Source organism: Lissotriton vulgaris, chromosome 1_1 (assembly GCF_964263255.1).
Source record: "Lissotriton vulgaris chromosome 1_1, aLisVul1.2, whole genome shotgun sequence".
Classification (NCBI taxonomy): domain Eukaryota; kingdom Metazoa; phylum Chordata; class Amphibia; order Caudata; family Salamandridae; genus Lissotriton; species Lissotriton vulgaris.
In genome coordinates, this window is record NC_141685.1 from 794,066,791 (window position 1) to 794,086,138 (window position 19,348).

Sequence of the window (19,348 nt, forward strand, 5' to 3'; positions counted from 1 at the left end):
TTCCATACTCCATCATTGACCCTGCAGCAAATTATTGCCTTCAGGGAGGCCATGCTGCCTATATTTCAGATGCTACTTGCTCCCTGTGGTTCATGTTTAGGCCATACGGACTTCCACCAGTGGGTTCTCCCCAGGCATACCGTCTCTGACCGAAGCTTCCACTTCAGTTGCAAGGTCCATACTACTCCCTGCCATACTTGCACTGGAATTGATTCAGACACAGGTCTCTGACTTCGAACCAACATCTGCCCATGCCAGAACTATGTTGTGCTATGAGATTACCAAGGTTCAGCCAGTGTTCATTCAACCAGATACTCCGTTTCCTCCACAATGCCAGTATTTCCAGAGGCTCAAGACCATATTTGGCTCTGATTCTGATGTGTTCCTGGGTTGGTCTACAAAGCATTCTTAATTACATTAATGATGTAGAGGAGGCGCACAATCTGCTACTCCCTCATTACTCTGATGAAGGACTTTACCCAAACCTACAGAATGTCAGTCAGACACTTCCCCAGAGATCAAGCTGCACTTACCATCTGATCCACCAAAGAAAGAGAACGCCTCCTTCGCCATAGTATGCAGAACAGCAAAGGCGCTTGATGTAAAACTGCCTGTGGTTGAAACCAAAGCCAATTTGCTGACTGACATAATACAAACAGGACTGTCTAAATAAAAGCCTCTAATGCCATTTAATAAGAGTCACAAGCACCTTCGTGATCATCTGGTCAAAAACATGCTCGGCTCCTAGAGTCTGTCAACCTTTGGCCAGACAACCCATACAAGCCACAGAGGATCCTCATTACCTGACAAAACACCCTAGGCCTGAAAGCCGTATTAAGCATCGGCTAGTAAGGTGAATCGAAATTTGCCTAGCTATCGTAACGGTAAATTTTAATTCTATTAAGGACACGGAGGTGAGGATTATGCTATTCTTCCTTCGCTATTTATCATTACAAGAAAACACAGCAGCCTCAGAAAGCTTCAATCAATGCTTATATGAAAAAAACAAAGAAGCATCCAGAAACGTTTGAATGTCTATATAAGCTACAGCTCCCATGAGCCCGTCATAACAGTCCATAATGTAGTCCTTCCACCATGTCTACAACGTGTAGATTACCAGTCCCTCTTCACACTTCCTCCTCTTTCTTCGCGCAGATTACGCTCTCCGCTCATTGATCCTATTTGGAACAGTCTTTCCCTAGTAGAAAAAATGACATCGTAAGCGTTGCAAAAACAACCTCACTTACAGTCAAAGAACAGAGGAATAGCATCAAATTTGACATTAGATATGCATTGTCATTAGTATGTATCAACGTAAACCTAGTTACTTACTGCCATACGGGTGGGTTCGAGATCAGCGAACTCCTGGGTGGGATAATCCTCGCCTCCGTGTCCTTAATAGAATTGAAACTTACCGTTACGATAGCTAGGCAAATTTCGATTCTATGGCAGGACCGAAGGCTTCGAATTATGCTCGTTTAAAGCTTACTCACCACTAACTGAGCAAGATCCACCACCGGCTTAAAGTTAAACCTCTTGAACGTTGAATCTGAGGACCAATCAGCCGCTCGCATCAAATCCTCTAGACGAGCACCCACAGAAAAAGCCATCGAAGCCATGGCTACCCTGGCAGAATTGGCTCCAAAACGGTTAGTGTCAATGCCCGCTTCTTGCATGACCCATCGCACCCACGTGGCAATGGTGGGGGAAGAGACTGCTTTGTGTGGTTTTTGCAGGGCAATCAGTAATTGTTGTTCGCCCGGAGGGCGAATGTACAGAGTCATATCTTCATAAGCTTTTAAGCACTGAACAACGCACAATTTGGGGACGTCCACAAAAGCCGGATATGATATAACCCGTGACGCGGATTTTGTGTGGCGTCCCACCGTGAAAGTAACTCCCTCCGGGGAAAAAACCCGGGCTGAAACCACCAGAGCACAGACATCGGAGACTCTCCGGCAAGAGACTAAACACAAAAGCATAGCTAATTTAGCTGACAGTTCTTTCAAGGACAAATACTTGTTAGGTTGCCAGGACAAAAAGAGGTTGAAGACCACATTCACGTCCCAAAGGACCGAATACCTAGGTTCCGGAGGTAATGAGAGACGAATGCCCAGCAGGAGCCTACAAACCAAAGGGTGTTCCCCCACGGGGATCCTTCCACCGGATGATGGCCCATCGAAATAGCCGAACGCATAGCGTTAATTGTTCTGTATGCGAGGCCCTTGGTCGCCTATTCGGCCAGAAAATTTAAGATGGGAACGATTCCTTTGACCATGGGATCCATATCCCTTCGAAGACACCAACGCATCCACTTAGTCCAAGCGGATTTGTAGCACTTCGCCGTACTGGAAGCCCAGGCTTTGGATAACAGGACCTCAGCTGACCTCGAAAGGCCCGGGAGCGACCAACGGTGCCTAAAAGCCTCCATGACATGAGGCGGAGAGAACCCTGAACGATGAGGATGCGGTTCTCGATCCGGATTGAGCAGGAGATGAGGAAAATGGGGGAGTAGGTTTGGAGAATCCCAAGAAAGTTCCAGAAGAACTGGAAACCAGACTTGAGATCTCCAGAGCGGTGTTACTAACAAAAGCTCCACCTCCTGACAGCGAACTTGGGCCGCCGCCCGCACCACCATCGAGAAAGGAGGAAACGCAAAGGGTCTCTCTCGATTCCAGTCCTGCAGAAAGGCATCTGTGGCCTCCGCCAGAGGGTCCGGCCTTCAACTGAAAAACCTTGCAAGCTGATAATCCAGCCGAGATGCAAACAGGTCCACTGAGAATGAACCCCAGCGATCGTTCAGCCACCGGAAAACTTGTGCATCCAGCCTCCACTGGCTGGAATCCCGGAGAAATCTGGAGTGCCAATCCGCTACCTGATTGGCCTGACCCGGTAAATATTCCGCTGTCACCGATATGTGGTGCGTGAGGCAGTAGTGCCAGAACTCCTTCGCCAAATTTGCCAGCGCCTTTGAACGTGGACCCCCCAGATGGTTAACGTATCGAACCGCCGAGACATTGTCCATCTTTAGGAGCACACAGGCCTTCGCCGAATCCTTGGTCCAGCAGTGTACTGCGAAAGACCCGGCCAGAAGCTCCAAACAGTTAATATGCAACTGCTGTTCTTCTGAAGACCACACGCCGCCTGTGGAAAAATCTCCGCACCGGGCGCCCCAACCCAACCTGCTGGCGTCGGATTCTATAACCAGGTCCGGGACCGACCCGAAGATCGCCCGAGCATTCCATGCTTCCATATGTGTTAGCCACCATGACATCTCCTCTTTCACTTCCGCCGAGAGGGGTACCATCTGATCGTATGACGCACCCCTCCGAAAATGTTGGGCCTTGAGTTGCTGGAGCGCCCTGTAATGCAAGGGCCCTGGGAAAATCGCCTGTATGGAGGACGATAGGAGCCCCACTACCCTGGCCACCTGCCGAAGGGAAGTCCGGTCTTTCGTAATCGTCTGGCGTGACGTATGCCGGATCTTGGCCATCTTCCGCGTGGGCAGACTGAGCGAAGCCTCAACGGAATCGATGACGAAGCCCAGAAAGGTAACTCTCTGACACGGAACCAGAACCGATTTCGAGCTGTTGATGATGAAAACCAGACTCTGAAAAAGCGAGACCGCTTGTTGAAGTTGGGAGGTTAAAATCACGGGACACTGGGCCATGAAGAGGATGTCGTCCAAATAAACGATCATCCGAATGCCCTGCCCGCGCAGGTACTCCACTACCGGATGCAGCACCTTCGTGAAGCAACACGGAGCCGAAGAAAGACTGGAGGGAAGGGCGGTGAATTCGAACACTCTGTCCCTCCAGCAAAACTGCAGGAAGCGACGGTGAGGGGGATGTATGGGGACCACCAGATAAGCATACTTGAGGTCCAGCCGCACCATCCAGTCCCGAGGAAGGAGCACATCCCGCAGGAGATGAATCCCTTACATTTTGAAATGCCGGTAAACCAACCATCCATTGAACTCTTTGAGGTTGATGACCGGGCGCTTGCCTCCATCCGTCTTGTCCACCAGGAACAGATTGCTGAGGAATCCAGAGGGATGGCGTGTTGATTGACGAATGGCACCCTTGTAAAGCAAGTCGGAGACCTCCTCGTAATATCAACCGCGCGTCGGGCTCTGAAAAAAACCATGGGATGTGGGGATCCTACCTGAGTGGGTTGGTCGTAAAACTCTATGTGAAAACCGCGTACGGTTTGTAAGACCCAAGCGTCTGCAGTAAGCAGCGCCCATTCCTCGAAAAAAGCCGCCAGCCGACCCCCAATGCACATCTGATTGGCAGGGATTGTTGGATACGGAATTCTTCTGGAATCCTCGGCTGCCGAAGCGCTGTCCTCTCGTGGGGTAAAATTTGGTGAAATTGGCTGAGGTTTGATACTGGCCTCTTTTGGAGCCTTGCTCTCTATTACTGGCATTCTGTCCGCCACGGCCGGTCGGGCGGCCCCTACCCCGACCGGCCCCTTGAGAGAAACGCTGCTGAAAAACACGGTCGATACTGGATTGGGCTTTGTCCAAAGATGGAAAAGTGGACACAAATTTCCCTAGTTCCTTAATGAATGGTTCCCCAAAGAGACCACCTTGGCCTACCGCGCCCGCTTCCGAGGAAGCCAAATCCCCCAATTTTGGGTCCAGCATGATTAGTAACGACCTCCTGCGTTCTGTCGACAGGGCGCAATTGGCATTGCCCAGGAAAATTATTACCCGCTGCGCCCAGTTTGACAAGAACTTGGGCAAAATAACCGCACCTGTGGCTTTCACCTCCTCCGCCATATCGAGGATCTTTGTGGCGGGCCCCACCGCGTCCAACAGTTTGTCTTGACACAACCGCCAAGAGCGGTCAATGCCTTTGCGCGGGTCTTTCATGAATTTTGCAAGGAAGGTGGCCATTTTAGCGTCCAATTCTGGTGTCAAGGCCACCTTACCTTCCAGGGCGGGCCTCGGACACTCCCCTCTCAGGCAACCCCTGGCCTCCTTCTCCAACGGTTTACGCAGGTGACCCACCAAAAACTTCGCCACCGTGTCCCCCGGCGTCCAGGCCGCGAACCGTGGATGCATGATTTCATCCGGGTCCAACATGCCCGAACTGTCCCGGGGCAACTCCGTGGCCGAGCTCGAGGGGCGCCACGAGTGCACTGACTCCTCATCCTCATCATCCGTGTCCGGAGAGTCTAATCCCTGAGGTGGAGGGGCTGTTCCGGAGGCCACTGAGGGCTCAGGCGCAGAAAGCGGCGCGGAGGGGACAGCAGTCGCCTTAGCCAAAAAGGCGTCCCTGAGATGTTCAAAGGTACTTCTGTCCACCACCTGCCCCCCTTCCGGTGTCCCTTCCCTGCAGGGCTTCTTCGGGACAGGAGGGCCCTCACCCGACAGGCCCGGGAGTCCAGTAGGAGCTCCCGACTGGGTTTGCGCAATTTTAGCGCATTCCTCCACAATGCGCTCTGTAAGGCGATTCTCCATGGGTCCCACCACTTCAGCCACGCAACGGTATATTGAACTATCTACTGCCTGGTTAAACTCTTCATCATTTAAATAGGAGTATGACTCCTCCTCATAGTAGCCCTCCTGGTTGTCCATAATCAGGTGGTGAGGAAAAAGGACCCAAGCGTTCCCCTAATCACAACCCCCTCCAGAGGGTGTCAAAACCAATCATGGGCAGGCCACAGGGACTGCAATACGTTTATGGGCCAAGATACTGGCAATCAGGGCTGCACCAACCCCCAAAGTGCCGACCCTCCTTACAGGACCGGGTCTTGCCACGCCACCGTCCGTTGACCACACTCTATTGAAAAAATGGTGCAAAAACCTGCCTGTCGTTTTTTCACGCGGTCCGAGCCGCAATACAGACCCACAAGGGGCGTAACAGTAAATCAGTGGGACAAATACAGACCCGGTAACCGGGCGTAAGCAGGGCGGCGAGGGCAAAGCTCCGGCACAAGACCGTTTCCTCAGCGGGGCTCCTCAGAGTGAGGAGCGCGCGCGGAGGAGCAATGAGACGTGCGGCGCCCTCTAGTGGGTGTTTATGCACCGCACTAAGTCGCGTAAGGAGCAAACGCGCTCCTGCGAAAGAGGGGCTCTGAAAAGAATATACACAGTATAAACGAGCCCCCGTCCCCCCGTCCCTTGAACAGACGGCGAGACAGCACCAGAACAATAAGAAAGTAGAAAAACAATCAGGCACTTAACTGGCTGCGTGAGCAGTGAAGAAAGAGGAGGAAGTGTGAAGAGGGACCGGTTATCTACACGTTGTAGACATGGTGGAAGGACTACATTATGGACTGTTATGACGGGCTCATGGGAGCTGTAGTTTATATAGACATTCAAATGTTTCTGGATGCTTTTCTGAGGCTGCTGTGTTTTCTTGTAATAATAAATAGCGAAGGAAGAAAAGCATAATCCGAAGCCTCCGGTCCTGCCATAGAATCAAAATGCCTTCCCCACAAACCGCCCCCCACTCCCGATCCCCTATGACATGAAATCAAATTGTGTTGATGCCTTTGGTAAAAAGAATTTTTTGTCAGCTTGCCTTGGCCTTCACTTATTGAATGTGTTGCGTCATCTGGTCAAGCTTTGAGGGATATGGCCAACAAGATCTTACTAGCTGTCCCAGTAGACCTCAGGTAGTCTCTTGCCTAAGATTGAGAATGGACATGATGCCGCAAAATATGTACTGCTCATTGATCTGGAAAGCACAGATTGCTTAGGCCGTGCTAAAGCCACCAGCCTAGTGCTTGGATGTGAACAACTGGATTTTCTGAAGACATCCCTCACGAACATGCCTTCTGACAGATATAAATCTTTGAGTAATTTAAAGATACTTGAGCCATAGCACAATCCTTGACATTATTTTTACCATCCCGCCAATTCCTCCCGCAGTACAAAAAATGTAGGGTTTAACCTGTTGTATAGCATACTGGCAATGTAAACCTTCTCTGTGGTGCAGTAGGACATGATGGTGGTTGAACCTGTTCATAGCATGGAAGGCTGTGTTCATCTATTTCCCCCTACCGTACTGCAGCACCCCTCTCCTCCTCAAGCCTCTTTGAGTTTACCTCTCAAATCCAAATGCAGCAGGTAGGGGCCAGAATCTCACATTTCATCAGAGCTGTAGGCTTTACAGGTTGTTCAAAGGGGTTACGCCTACTTTAATTACTTCCCGCCTCATATTCTCGCCCACCAGTACAAATTTTAGTAGCCCACACCTCTATCTTAATGCAAGAAGACAACCTCTGGTTCGCTAATGGTGTCATCAAATGGGAGCCAGACTCAAAAAGGGGGCAAGGGATACTACTCTCGCTACTTCCATTACCAGACTTATTATGTACTTGTAGACTACAACGTTTTTTGCTATAGGGTGCTACCCATTCTTTGTCCTGAGAAAGACCTACTCTAAGGTCTTTTGGGGGTCTAAACGTCAACAGCTTTCTACTTGGTCACTCGTTAACTGTGAATATCATGCTCCCGAACTAATAACATGTCCGGTATTCAACATCTTTTGCAGTTTTGACCATTGTATATACTCTTTCTGGACACTCATCACTTTCACACTGTTCACTTGCACTGCACCTTCAGTAGAGCTCCTATTGCCAAATGTTTACGCCTATTTATGTCATTTTTTTTTTGCTCATAGAAATCTTTTCAGCTACATGATGTACTGTTCAATTATTTATTTAAGGGGTTCCACCATCACTTATTGAGGCTCCCCAAAGTATCATTGTATTCAAATGAATCCGTAGGAATACCACTTCGTTTGATACTCCTGTTTACCCTGGTTTCTAGGAATGTTGGGTATGGCCCCTGTTTTTTCTGGCCTTCCAGAGGAGGCTGATGTAGGTCCTCACAGACAACACAGCGGTCATTTGGCACTGCAACAAGCAGGGCAGAGTGGGTTCCGAGATCTTAGGCTAGGAGGCCTTGCACCTTTGGAGGTGGCCACCTCCTGTCAGGATCCCTGAATACCTGAGTGGATGTTGGCTGGTGGGCCCCAAAAGGTGTCTTCCTTCAGAGGTTTTGTCTTCGAATAGTGGGGCGTGCCCTGGCAGGAATGGTTTGCCACTACCAAGAATATGCTATGTCAAAACAATTGCTGTCTACAGTTTCCTCCAAGAGAGTCACTTTGAAATGCATTCTATCTGCGAAGGGACACCGGTCTACTGTGTGCATTCCCACCGTTACCTGTCCTGCCTCGAAAGACAGGACAGATTGAGGCCCAAATTATCTTTATAGCCACAGATTGGGTCAAGAGGGTATGATAACCAGATGTGTAGAGTCTTTTGCTGTCTCAGCAAAAGGACAGGGTCCTATACACGAATCTGTAGTATCCTGCTCTTGTTAATGTTATATGAGTTACATCTCCTGCTCAGCCAGTGTTTGTGCTGTGTGCTCAATAGAATGTTGGAGTCATGATGTGCCTCGGGATGCTGGGAGACTGTGAGGTGAAGTGACATTTGATCTTGGGCTGAGCAGCAGACAGGCTGCTCCTGGTGGGGCTGCTACACTGAGCTTTACTACCTGCTCTACAGAACCTAACTACTTGCTATACATGTAATTCTCTTCAATAAAGTTTCCTGAATTTCATCCTTCCTGCGTGGACCTCGTCACCAAAGAATCCCGATAACCCACACCTCCATGCTTGGAGCTTGAGCTGGGATAGTTGAGTTCCTTTGATGTCCTACCTCGCTTACTGAATGACATCCTTGCTGCTGCACGTCTATCAACTAAATCCATTCAGGCTGGTTGCTGGGAGAAGTTTGCGGTCTTGTATGGCATCTGTCACATGATCCTCTGGTGGCAAAACTTTCTGATATATTGTTGTTTATTTTGTCATTGACCCAGCAAAGCCTTTGAGTATGTACAGAATAGTTACATGCTAGCCACTTCAGCAATTTTATGCTTTATAGTTCAGACTTCCCTTTTAAAATCACCTGTTGTGGTGTGCTTTCTGAAAGGTCTGAAGCTCATGTTTCCTCTGCAACCTTTTAGTTTGCCACTTTGGGACCTCAATTTGGTGCTTATCTTCCTCATGCATAAACCATTCGAGATGGCGCATCGTTACTCCCTATGTCCCTGACAATTAAAACAATATTTCTCATCATGATCACTTCTGTGTGCCTTTTGGGTGAACTGTTGGTGCAACCTCTCTACAGCACTTGCTTTCTAAACCAATTGGTGCTGGTAACGTAAGCCACCTTCCTCCAAAAATAGGATCACCCTCCTGTCTTGTACATTCGATTACTCTACCAGCCATCTTTGCTCTGCTGCACCCATCAAAAGAGGAGGAGAGGCTAAAGAGCCCTGAACTTTTAAATTGTACTCTTCAAGGGACCACCTCGTTTATAATCCGCTCTTTGTGGGATACACTGGCAGCAACAAAGGCACAGTAGGTCAGAAAAGGACTCTGTTGATGTGGATAGTCCTTTATATAAACCTGTGATACACCGTGGTGAGAAAAGAGACCCAAAGGCCTTTGGGCCAAACTCACCCTTTCCAAAGCTGCAACAACTGCCCTGGCAATGGGTGCGCCTGTCCTGGGCATCTGCCAGGTTAAGACGTGGCCGTTGGTGCATACAGTCAGGAAGAATTACTGCTTTGATGACTAAGTCCGCAGAGAGAGATGTTTTGACCACTATGTTCTGCAATTCATCCTAGAGAATGCCCTCCCTAGATGCTCCACTTTAGGGAGGTATTGCTATGGTGTCTATTCTCAGGATGAGGAATCTGTGTTAGAAGTATCCAACAGAAGAAAATTGTATTTACCTTAGGTAACGCTCTGTCTGATGGATACTCTATTCACACAAAAAGGGGGAAGCTTCCATATATTTTGTTTAGCACAGTTTGAGAGTGGGAAACCCTAGGGGTTTGTTAATACTGCCCTCACCCACTAGATAGTGGTATGCTTCATCATAGGGCTGCGACTACACCCTGCAGCAGGCCAACATACAGGGTGGAGTGCAAATTGTTTTTTGAAAAAACACTAGGAATCCACTTAGCAGAGGCAGTAATACCATAAAACTATCTAGGAGGGTACCCTCTCTGTTTTTTATTCCTGGGTCCTTCCTGACAGGGTTAAAAAAATGTTTCGGGTGTACTTGGGGAAGTAACGTCCCTGTCACCCTCTCTGCTTTGATCGACATGTTTCAGCCAAGTTCATTTGCCCCCTAGGGGTCATTGTCATTCCTGCTCAGTTACTTCTGAGGTAGTGCAAGATTACTAAAGAGTCACAAAGCACCACCTGTTGGAGAGTTGGAGTTATTGCTGAGAGATTTGCAGACCCGTCTGGCACCTGAAATATTCTAAAGGTGGGAAAACTGCAGTTAGAGAGATCACCCACCAGAAAGAACATTTCTGAATGTCTGTAACTTGTTTGTCCAGCCCAGTGCTAGTTTTTTGAGTTAAAGTACTTCAATCATGTTACATAATACTACACAGTGCAATTAAAGGATTCCAGTAGAGGGTTGAAAGCCTGCTTCTGATACTAGGTGCTACATCATTCAGTGCCCACTCCTTGCTAACAGAGTTCCCCAGTGCCCATGATCTGTGGTGTCTAATCTGGGACACTGCTTATTAGACTCAGATGCAGTTACTCACAAGGTACATATGCACTCAACAATTCATTTTGTTTTTCCTCCATGTACTACTCATACAGGAAAATTCTTAGTCAATGCATCACACCTTAGCCCGCTTCCCAATCTCTTTCATCCTCCGTTATGCCCCATGGTTACCTGTTTTTGGCACCTGGGCTCTTTGTTCATGTAGAATAGAAGTCTATAGCAGTCCCACTCTTGCGGCTGCTTCTTTGGAGTTCTTAGGGATGCAGTGGCCTTGCTGGGAGCCTGACAACTCTGGGGGATCATGGTGCAGTGGCATCCGATGACAGCTTCCCATCGTGAGCAATTACGGCTTTCCCAGAGTGGATGCAGAAACGATGTAAGCTCGGCAGTTGTGGCCGGCTAGCTGATCACGAGCTAGTAGATGACTTTAGCAATTGCGACTTCCAGGCTGATCAGGGTGTATATCGGTCATGTATTCTGATGTCAGTAGCACAGCCTTCAAGACGTGGCGGCTTGATGATCTTGCTTGATACATGCTTCCTGGAGAAGACTTAATTCAGTTCACATTGAGAATCATCTACAGACTCCTGGGGATAACCTTCCACGCTGGGGTTACTCCTCGCTTCATTGCCTAGCTGCCTCGCGATCCCTCAGGCTATTCTGCACACCAGGAACAAATTTGGCTTCTCTCCTGCAAGGCCAGCATGATTGTATGACAGAACCATGCATGGCTGAACCTCGCGATCCGCTACAACGTGGTACATCAACTAAAGTGTCTTAACCATGCATTCCTTTACAACACCTGCCTTTACCATCCTTCCCTCTACAACATATTTCATTGTAAAGGCATGTTTGCTAAAGGGAAATGCTTGGTAAATTACCACTACCTCAAACCCTCTTCCCGCCCTAAGCCCTAAAATCCTATCCACCACCTCCCCCTGCCCTGAGCCCTAAAACCGACCTCGCCCTGCCCCTGAAACTACCCCTCCCCCTCCACCCTCCCAAGGCCTAAAGCACTGCCCCCTACCAAACACTACCTCAGCCTCCGCACTGAGCCCTAAAACTTACTCCCACCCTGCCCTTAAAACTGGCCCATCCCTTCCCCCACCCAAAGCCCCAAAACCCTGCCCCTTCATCAAACTACCCACCCCCAAAACTTGCCCTGCCAAACTTACCTGTCTGCATCTGGAGCTTCCTGTTACAACGCTTCCTGTTCCTCTCCCGGCCACCCGGACACTAGACTGCTAATTGCCTTAACCATGCATATGCATGGTTAAGGTAGATGCATGGTTCAGGCAAGCGTTGTTACGCTTGCAGGGAAACGGCACTTGTGGCTCAGCCCACGTTGTAAAGGCCGTTTCCTGGCAAGCAGACTTCCCTCTCTCAGAAAGCATGCTTCTAGCCTCAAGGTAGACCCTCAACTCCTACTGCAGAAACTTCAGACTTCAGATGATGTCTCCATATCTCTTGGAGACAGTCTGTAATACAGACACCAGCCACGATCACCCTGCAGTCCTTGAAATACTCTGGGCAATCCCTTTGTTGATCAGGAGCAAAGAGGGTGGTTTGGATCCCACATTTATGAGCATCATCCTGACAGGGGATATGGATCCACTGTCTAAGGTTTCAGAGCCAGTTTGGGTTGGTCTTTATCACATGTCATCTTCAGGTCACTCTCCAAGCACAGGCTTTGTGCACAGAGATGGTTCTCATATCAGGTAGCAGTGAGGCGGACTCCAAGCAGGAGCATCCAAAACGTGTGAGCGATGAACTGGGAAGTATCTGCATCTGGCTGCCATTACCTTTCTGAAGTAGTAACCAGAGACGGAGAAAAGGGCATGCCTTTCCTAGAAACGTCTTCTCCTTGAACAATAAACTGCGATTCCACTCTTCACCCCTACCATGTGCCAAATGATGGTGCTCTTGAAGAACTAAACAGCAGTCCTTAGCTTACAAGGGCCTCTTGGAATGTTTAAAGGTAACCATCCTCCTCTCTTCAGTGTCTGGGTTTCTATTCTCCAGCCATGGGAATGCAGACAGTGCATTACCACTGCCTGGAGAACCTATTTTCAACCTCCATCTTGTGCCATGCTGAACCAGGGGCATCCAAAATGGATCTCACCAGTAATTAGACACCACATAGAGACATACCACACACTTGGTACACTCAAATTGCACATACAGACACACTCGACATCAGGCTCAACACAGAATGTCAGTGTAAGGTTCCAGATTTCATGTAACAGTGGAATTTTACATGAGGGTCTCAGTAGACCACACTCTCAATTACAGAGTCAAGAGAGAAAGGCTCAATCACACCACACAGCCTCAATACATGGTTTGCTGCCACCACTGTTTTACTTGATGTACCAAGTGCAAGAACAGCAGTCCATTGCCAAATATGAGGGCATGATTGGTGCATCACTGCAGGCCACAGGGCAAATTAAAAAAGAAAAATGGTTTTTAGATGTCAGAAAATGGGCGCACTGCCAGTATGGAAGCACTGTAGGACAAAGTGGGAGGTGGTGCAACTGGGTGAGTGGACAACCATATAACCACTCAAAGGAGAAGTCAGCAAGCTGTACTAATCCTACGTTATAGAGAGAAACCTACCCTATGCACACACTCTATAAGTACAAATGGCCACAATGTGGCTTGATACAAAAGTCCAATATAGTGCAGAGAAACAACAGTAATAGACAGTAATAAAATGAACATGTGTTGAAAGAAGGTCTTGGTTTCCGTGTTTTTAATGGAACAAAGCTTGAAAACAACCAGCCGACACGTGTTTCATCGCATCTCGCGAATCTTCAGGGCTCAAATGGTTGTGCTTGGACCAAGAGGTCGCTCTTCCGGTGATACTTCCGACCCGGAAGGGCTCAAGACCAGCAAATTTCAGTATTCAAGTAAAGTAATTTAGCTTGCAAGCGTAATGCGCTTTTGTTGATCGCCCGGGAGAAGATATAATGATACAAATAATATCGGTTCACTCAATATCTCAGGGTTTGTAGTTCGAGGACTAAAAAGAGGTTGCTCTATGGCCTCGCGTTATTTCGATGTCTGACAGACGTCTTGTTTCCTTCTTGTCTCCCGGGTCTCTGTGTTCCAAATGCGGACACTACAAACCCTGAGATATTGAGTGAACCGATATTATTTGTATCATTATATCTTCTCCCGGGCGATCAACAAAAGCGCATTACGCTTGCAAGCTAAATTACTTTACTTGAATACTGAAATTTGCTGGTCTTGAGCCCTTCCGGGTCGGAAGTATCACCGGAAGAGCGACCTCTTGGGCCAAGCACAACCATTTGAGCCCTGAAGATTCGCGAGATGCGATGAAACACGTGTCGGCTGGTTGTTTTCAAGCTTTGTTCCATTAAAAACACGGAAACCAAGACCTTCTTTCAACACATGTTCATTTTATTACTGTCTATTACTGTTGTTTCTCTGCACTATATTGGACTTTTGTATCAAGCCACATTGTGGCCATTTGTACTTATAGAGTGTGTGCATAGGGTAGGTTTCTCTCATCACTGCAGGCCACAGGGAAGTTCCACGATGTTGCATTCTCAAGGACAGCTTTAGTCTACTAAGCAGATGCCAAGCCCAAATATTAACAGTCTGAATTCCAGTTTTCACATGCCACGGGTAAAGGCCCGTTTTTCATTCAAGGGACATTCCCGTCCCATAAGACCACGTCTTCTGACCAAAGTTTTGAACTCTGGTTCCCTGCTTAGAGAACGACCCTCTAAAAGCAGTCTTGGCTCATCCTAGTATTTATTAATAAACTTCAAAGATGAACAGTAATAATAATTCATTTTTATTTTGACTGAAATTTACTCTCACTATGAAAAAACCCTGTTTTTACGTGGTCCTCAGTATTAAATTAAAAAGTGGTAATTCAGGTTTGTGCTTATTTCTAAAGGATATTAAGTCCCTCTTTTCTTTCTGTTCACAGGTAAACGAGGCTTTTGCTTATGTGGCTAAGCGCCAGTCCATGGGAAAGGTTGTTCTTGAACTAGCATAACCCAACCTAGTTTGAAGAAGGACACTGATGTCCCCTACTACTGCCAAAATCCCACAAAATCCTCCAGTGCAATATTTATCTGTTCGTCCAGCAGGAAGCAAGAACTTGTAACAATGCCACATGGAGGATGGGTTACTACCACTGTACCAACCACCAAAGAAAGGCCAGAGACACAGCTCTCTCAAATTGTTCAAGTTCTTTCAGAAAGTCATGTCTAATTAGCATTCATAATTTTGCCTTCTGGTACCTATAATTTCAATTTTGTAATTTTAAATTCACGCTTACAGATTGCAAAATGTACAGTAGACTTAAGGTGGGGCTTGATGTACACATCACAGAGGACAGGAGGCAACTTGTAAACTATGAACCAATAATATGACATTGTGATTGCGACTAATAGTAATGAGCTAAGAAAATTGAGGTTCGTTTAAAGTAATAAAAAAAATGCCCGTTTTATAGCTGGACAAAAAAGGCATGTACAGAGTATTCAGAGCTGATAATGCAACGGATTACCATACACTCCCACCCTTGACGCATTGATTAACATATGCAAAAAGTGTGCAGCACTTTTGAACAAGTCTTCACTAATATGGCTGTAGCCTGTAGCAGGTCCACTTATTGCTTGAATCTGAGAATAAGCAAATTTGCCTCATGGTGTGTGCAAACCGATTTTTGCCGCTATGATATCATGAGGATCAGGCTTGGGCAAAATTTCAAATATGAGTAATTTCAGTAATTCCACATTACTCTTTGAGGTGGAATTACCAATAATAACATGATTACGCTCACTGTTGTAATAAATAGTAATTACAACCTCAAGAGCACCTTAAGCAAGCACAAGTGGCTGCACGATGTTCGTGTTCTGTTGCATTTAGCACTATTTCTTGGCGCAAAATACATCCTCCAATCCTTTTTTGATGCAAGTTGTAGTTTACACTGAGAAAATAGAGCTAAATGCTGAGAATAAGTTGGGGAAAATCCTACCCCAAGTGCATATTCTCTCGCTATTCATGCTCTGTTGCACTTAGCTCGATTTCTTAGTGCAAAATGCATCCTCACATCCATTTTGGACAAAAGAGGGCACATTCGCACTAAGAAAAACGGGCTAAATTCTGAATTTCTCTTCTCCATGTCAATCATACTGCTGACATTCTTTATCCAATTGTCTAATGCTTTATTTGATATCAGTATATTAAAAATAAGTATTGTGTATGGACTGTCTACATAGTCTCTCCTAACATTTAAGTAGTCACTAATGATTTATATTGGAGTTTTGAAGTTTAGAGTGCATCACCCTACAAGATTTTCTTGCTTTGCGCCTCATGGTTTATAACAACGAATGGCTAATTTCTTTGTATTTGTGCTACAAATGTTCACCCACCTACATGTGGTAAAAGAAAGCTTGCACATAACAGGAGGGATATTCGTCAGTTAAAAATACTTGCTGCGAAGTGCTAATGTGGTATTGATTCACAAAATGATAAAATTACTTTTAGTGATATGGTAAATCGAAATCTGAAGAACCCCACTTCACTTAGTGTGGCCAGCTTTTCTGGAAAGCAAAAGTGGAGATAGAACCGACAATCTGATGAGATCGAAACCTAGAGTGTAAATTTGTGCAGAAAAATGAATTAAATGATTGGAAGGATACATTGCTAAGACCCTGGTAAATAAAGAACATGAAATTGGGAGTAGAGAAAGCAAGATGTCTGACTACACTGCGGTTTATTAAAGGAATCAGATGCTTGTGTATGCCAGTGGCACATGGGAAATGTCCATGCAAATTTGGGAGAATGAAGAAATTAGAAAAGAGATGAAATTAGCAGAAAATCAATTGATAATTACTTAACTAGATAATCAATTTTTATTAGAGTAATATTAATTTGAAACTTTGCCATGGCCGGTCCCCAAGCCCAGCTGCAAAAGGAGGATGGTTTTTTTTTTTTTTTTTTTTTTTTTAAATTTTTGAAAACCTTTATTGTGCATGAAAAAGAAGGACAAATACGGGCCTACAACCGTCAGGCCGGCCACGAAACAATTGAGCACGAAAGCAAACAATTTAGGCCCCCCCAGCGGTATCCGGCAGTGCAGCAACAAATAATAGCAATTACACAATATTGAATCATGCCGCCAAGGAGGAGGAGCAATGAAGGTTAATTTTAAAAGTTTTTAAACATAAAGCGAAAAAATTAAATCAAGGAGAACTGAGTCCATACAGTCCGCTTACAGTACATACAGGCAGCAATAAACATGGCAATATTGTAAACACCCAACAGTGTGGCGGCACAATTCCCAACAACAGAAGCATCAGTCCACATCGACATACCGCCCACAGCGCTACCCGCTCCTTAGAACCCTCATGACAGACCCAGAACAAGAAAAGAAGAAATTATAAAAAGAACATAAATAGATACCATAGAAATCAACGAAACTAAAACATACCCCCCCACCCTACACACATGCAGAGGCTATGGCATACCCCCCCCCTAGCAGAGTGTCTGTCGCCCCATAAACCCGAAATGTAGTAAGAAAGAGAAAGGAGAAAAAGGAAAAGGAGAAAGTAAAAACCAAGATCAGAAGAACGGCAGAAAAGAAAAAGCGTCTCACTCGACATATAGGGAGGAAGACAAGTGTGCAAACTAGTCTAAGACCCCCCAATAATGAAAAAGGTGGGGAGGAGCCAACAATTATCAAGCTCGCTAAACTAGCGAGTCAAACAATGGTTAATACCCCAAACGGAGCTCCAAAATTAAAAGACCTCACAACAGCTATAAACAAATAGCCCACCTCCAGACCCCCGTGTCACCCAGGACCAAGGCCCCAACAACGAAGACCAGCAAGAGGATATTAATACTGCGGTCGTGCAAGAAGAAACCATCAGAGGTGCAACAATGTGAAGCCGGGGGCAGCCGGCAACTAAGATGGCCTTCCCGGACAAAGGAAAGCAACGAGTTAAAATGGACGCCACCCGTTACTGGCAACCCCCCATCCCAATAGTCGTTATCGGCAGGTCAAACACCCCAGAAAAGTAACAGAGCCGACGGCTCGCCAGATATCAGGATAGTCAAGTGAGGCTTCGATCGTGCCGTGGACCATAATGCAGTATCGCTAAGGAGGCGTCAAGAGCGAGAGCTAAGCGCTACCTAATAGTACCCAGCCAGCTGGAAGATTCAGTGTGTAGTCTGCGGGCGGTCCACACATTGCCCCACACAGAGGTGAGACAAGGGAAAAATTATAACATCTGTATAGAAGGAGTGGGAGAAGAGCACTCTAATCTATAACACCCGAAGAGAAAGCAAGTCGGGAAGAGGTCAGTTCCACATACTCTCGGTCTCCGCCAGCCCCACCAATCTCCGCCACCCCAAGTCTCATCATTACAATCAGAATAGCAAACAGTACTATGGCTGGGGTGAAGCACTTCAAATAGGCATACAAGTCAAGCAGTAAGCAGTCCCACTCCAGTCCCCACCCGCCGATACATCAAGTCCCCTAAGGGGGTCGCCTAGCCCTGGCCCGAACGCGGATGGCCCCCTACTCCCACCCCCCCTGAGAATCTGGCATCCACAAAAACAAAGGAACAAGATGGCTCCACTGGGAAAGGGGGAGGGACACAAACGGAAGATGGACGTCGCCAGCCTCCAGGAAGTCCACTGTCCCCAGCCGAGAGACACTCCGACACATCTAGTTGATAAAAGATCCACATTGGAAAGGGTGGAAGTCTCAAAGGCAAAGCAGGCAAATGGGCGTGAGGGCACGTTCTTAGCGCCTGGTACAGTAGCGATACCAGGCAAGGCTGAATGTCAGACGCAGGGCGGGAGGGAAACAAAGTATCGTCAGCCGGTCCGACCGGTGGCTTCGACGTGCTGCAAGTTTTAGTAGAAACAGTAGCAACATTAGTACGAACCCTCGAGGACACTGTATCCCAGTCAGCCAACCATACGGGGGGGTCCGGTCGTTGTGGGGAACAGATCTTCCGCTCCCGCCTCAAGTCGGACACAATGGTGTCAAGCTGCACGCCCAGAGTGGCATATCCACGTTTTAGCGCCGATCTCAGGTCACCCAGAGCGGCCAGAACATCCCTAAGTGAACACGCAGGCTGCTGTTCCCTGAGTTCCAGGTCGGAGGAGGGTAAACGCGACCTGACCCCCTGTGTGTCCATGGACTCGCGGTCACCAAGCGAGGACGGGCCATCTTCCTCACGATACAGGGGGACAGGCGTCGCCATCTTGTCCACGATATAGCGCTAAACCGGGGGGGGGGGTGGGGGGGTCCCCGGAGGCACCGCCGATAATCGATGAGAACTCACGGCTCCGGTCCGTCTCGCCGCCAGCCAAGGTCCGTGCGGGACCGTATCAGCAGTGGTCGTCAATCAGGTCGGTGGGGGCGGGGGGAGCTCGCCGGTGCCAGGCAGGAGCAGCGATGGAGTAAAGGCAGCCCACCGTCAGCTTCTCGAAGGAGTGTGTTACCCAACGCGACCGTTCCAAGTGATCGCGCTGCAATTCCAATGCGCGATGAAGCCTCGGCAGGCTGTGGAGGACAAGCTGCCGCCCGAGCCGAGGCGGCGTCCCCACTCCCCGGCTCCAGGCGAGCAGCCAGGGCAGAACAAAGCCTCGGAGGTCCGGCGGTGCACAGCACACAAGCAGGGGTCCAGGGCCGGCAGGCAAAAGCAGGATATTTTCGGACACCAGGCAGGCAGAGGATCCGGAGGAGCGCTGGCCGAGTCAGCGCACTTCACCGCACGTCCCGAAGGGGATTTGCATCAGG

The 19,348-nt window shown here is 47.8% G+C and overlaps 1 protein-coding gene across 1 annotated transcript in view; it reads left to right on the forward strand.

The window, feature by feature from the left end:
- Positions 1 to 16,286, forward strand: part of LOC147747844 (protein Cryzl2-like) — a 183,676-nt gene extending 167,390 nt beyond the window's left edge. Inside the window, exon 10 of the mRNA XM_086956501.1 lies at positions 14,516 to 16,286. Within this exon, the coding sequence (XP_086812627.1) occupies positions 14,516 to 14,584 (69 nt within the window). The 3' untranslated portion in view covers positions 14,585 to 16,286. The remainder of the gene's footprint in view (positions 1 to 14,515) is intronic.
- Positions 16,287 to 19,348: the final 3,062 nt, after the last annotated feature.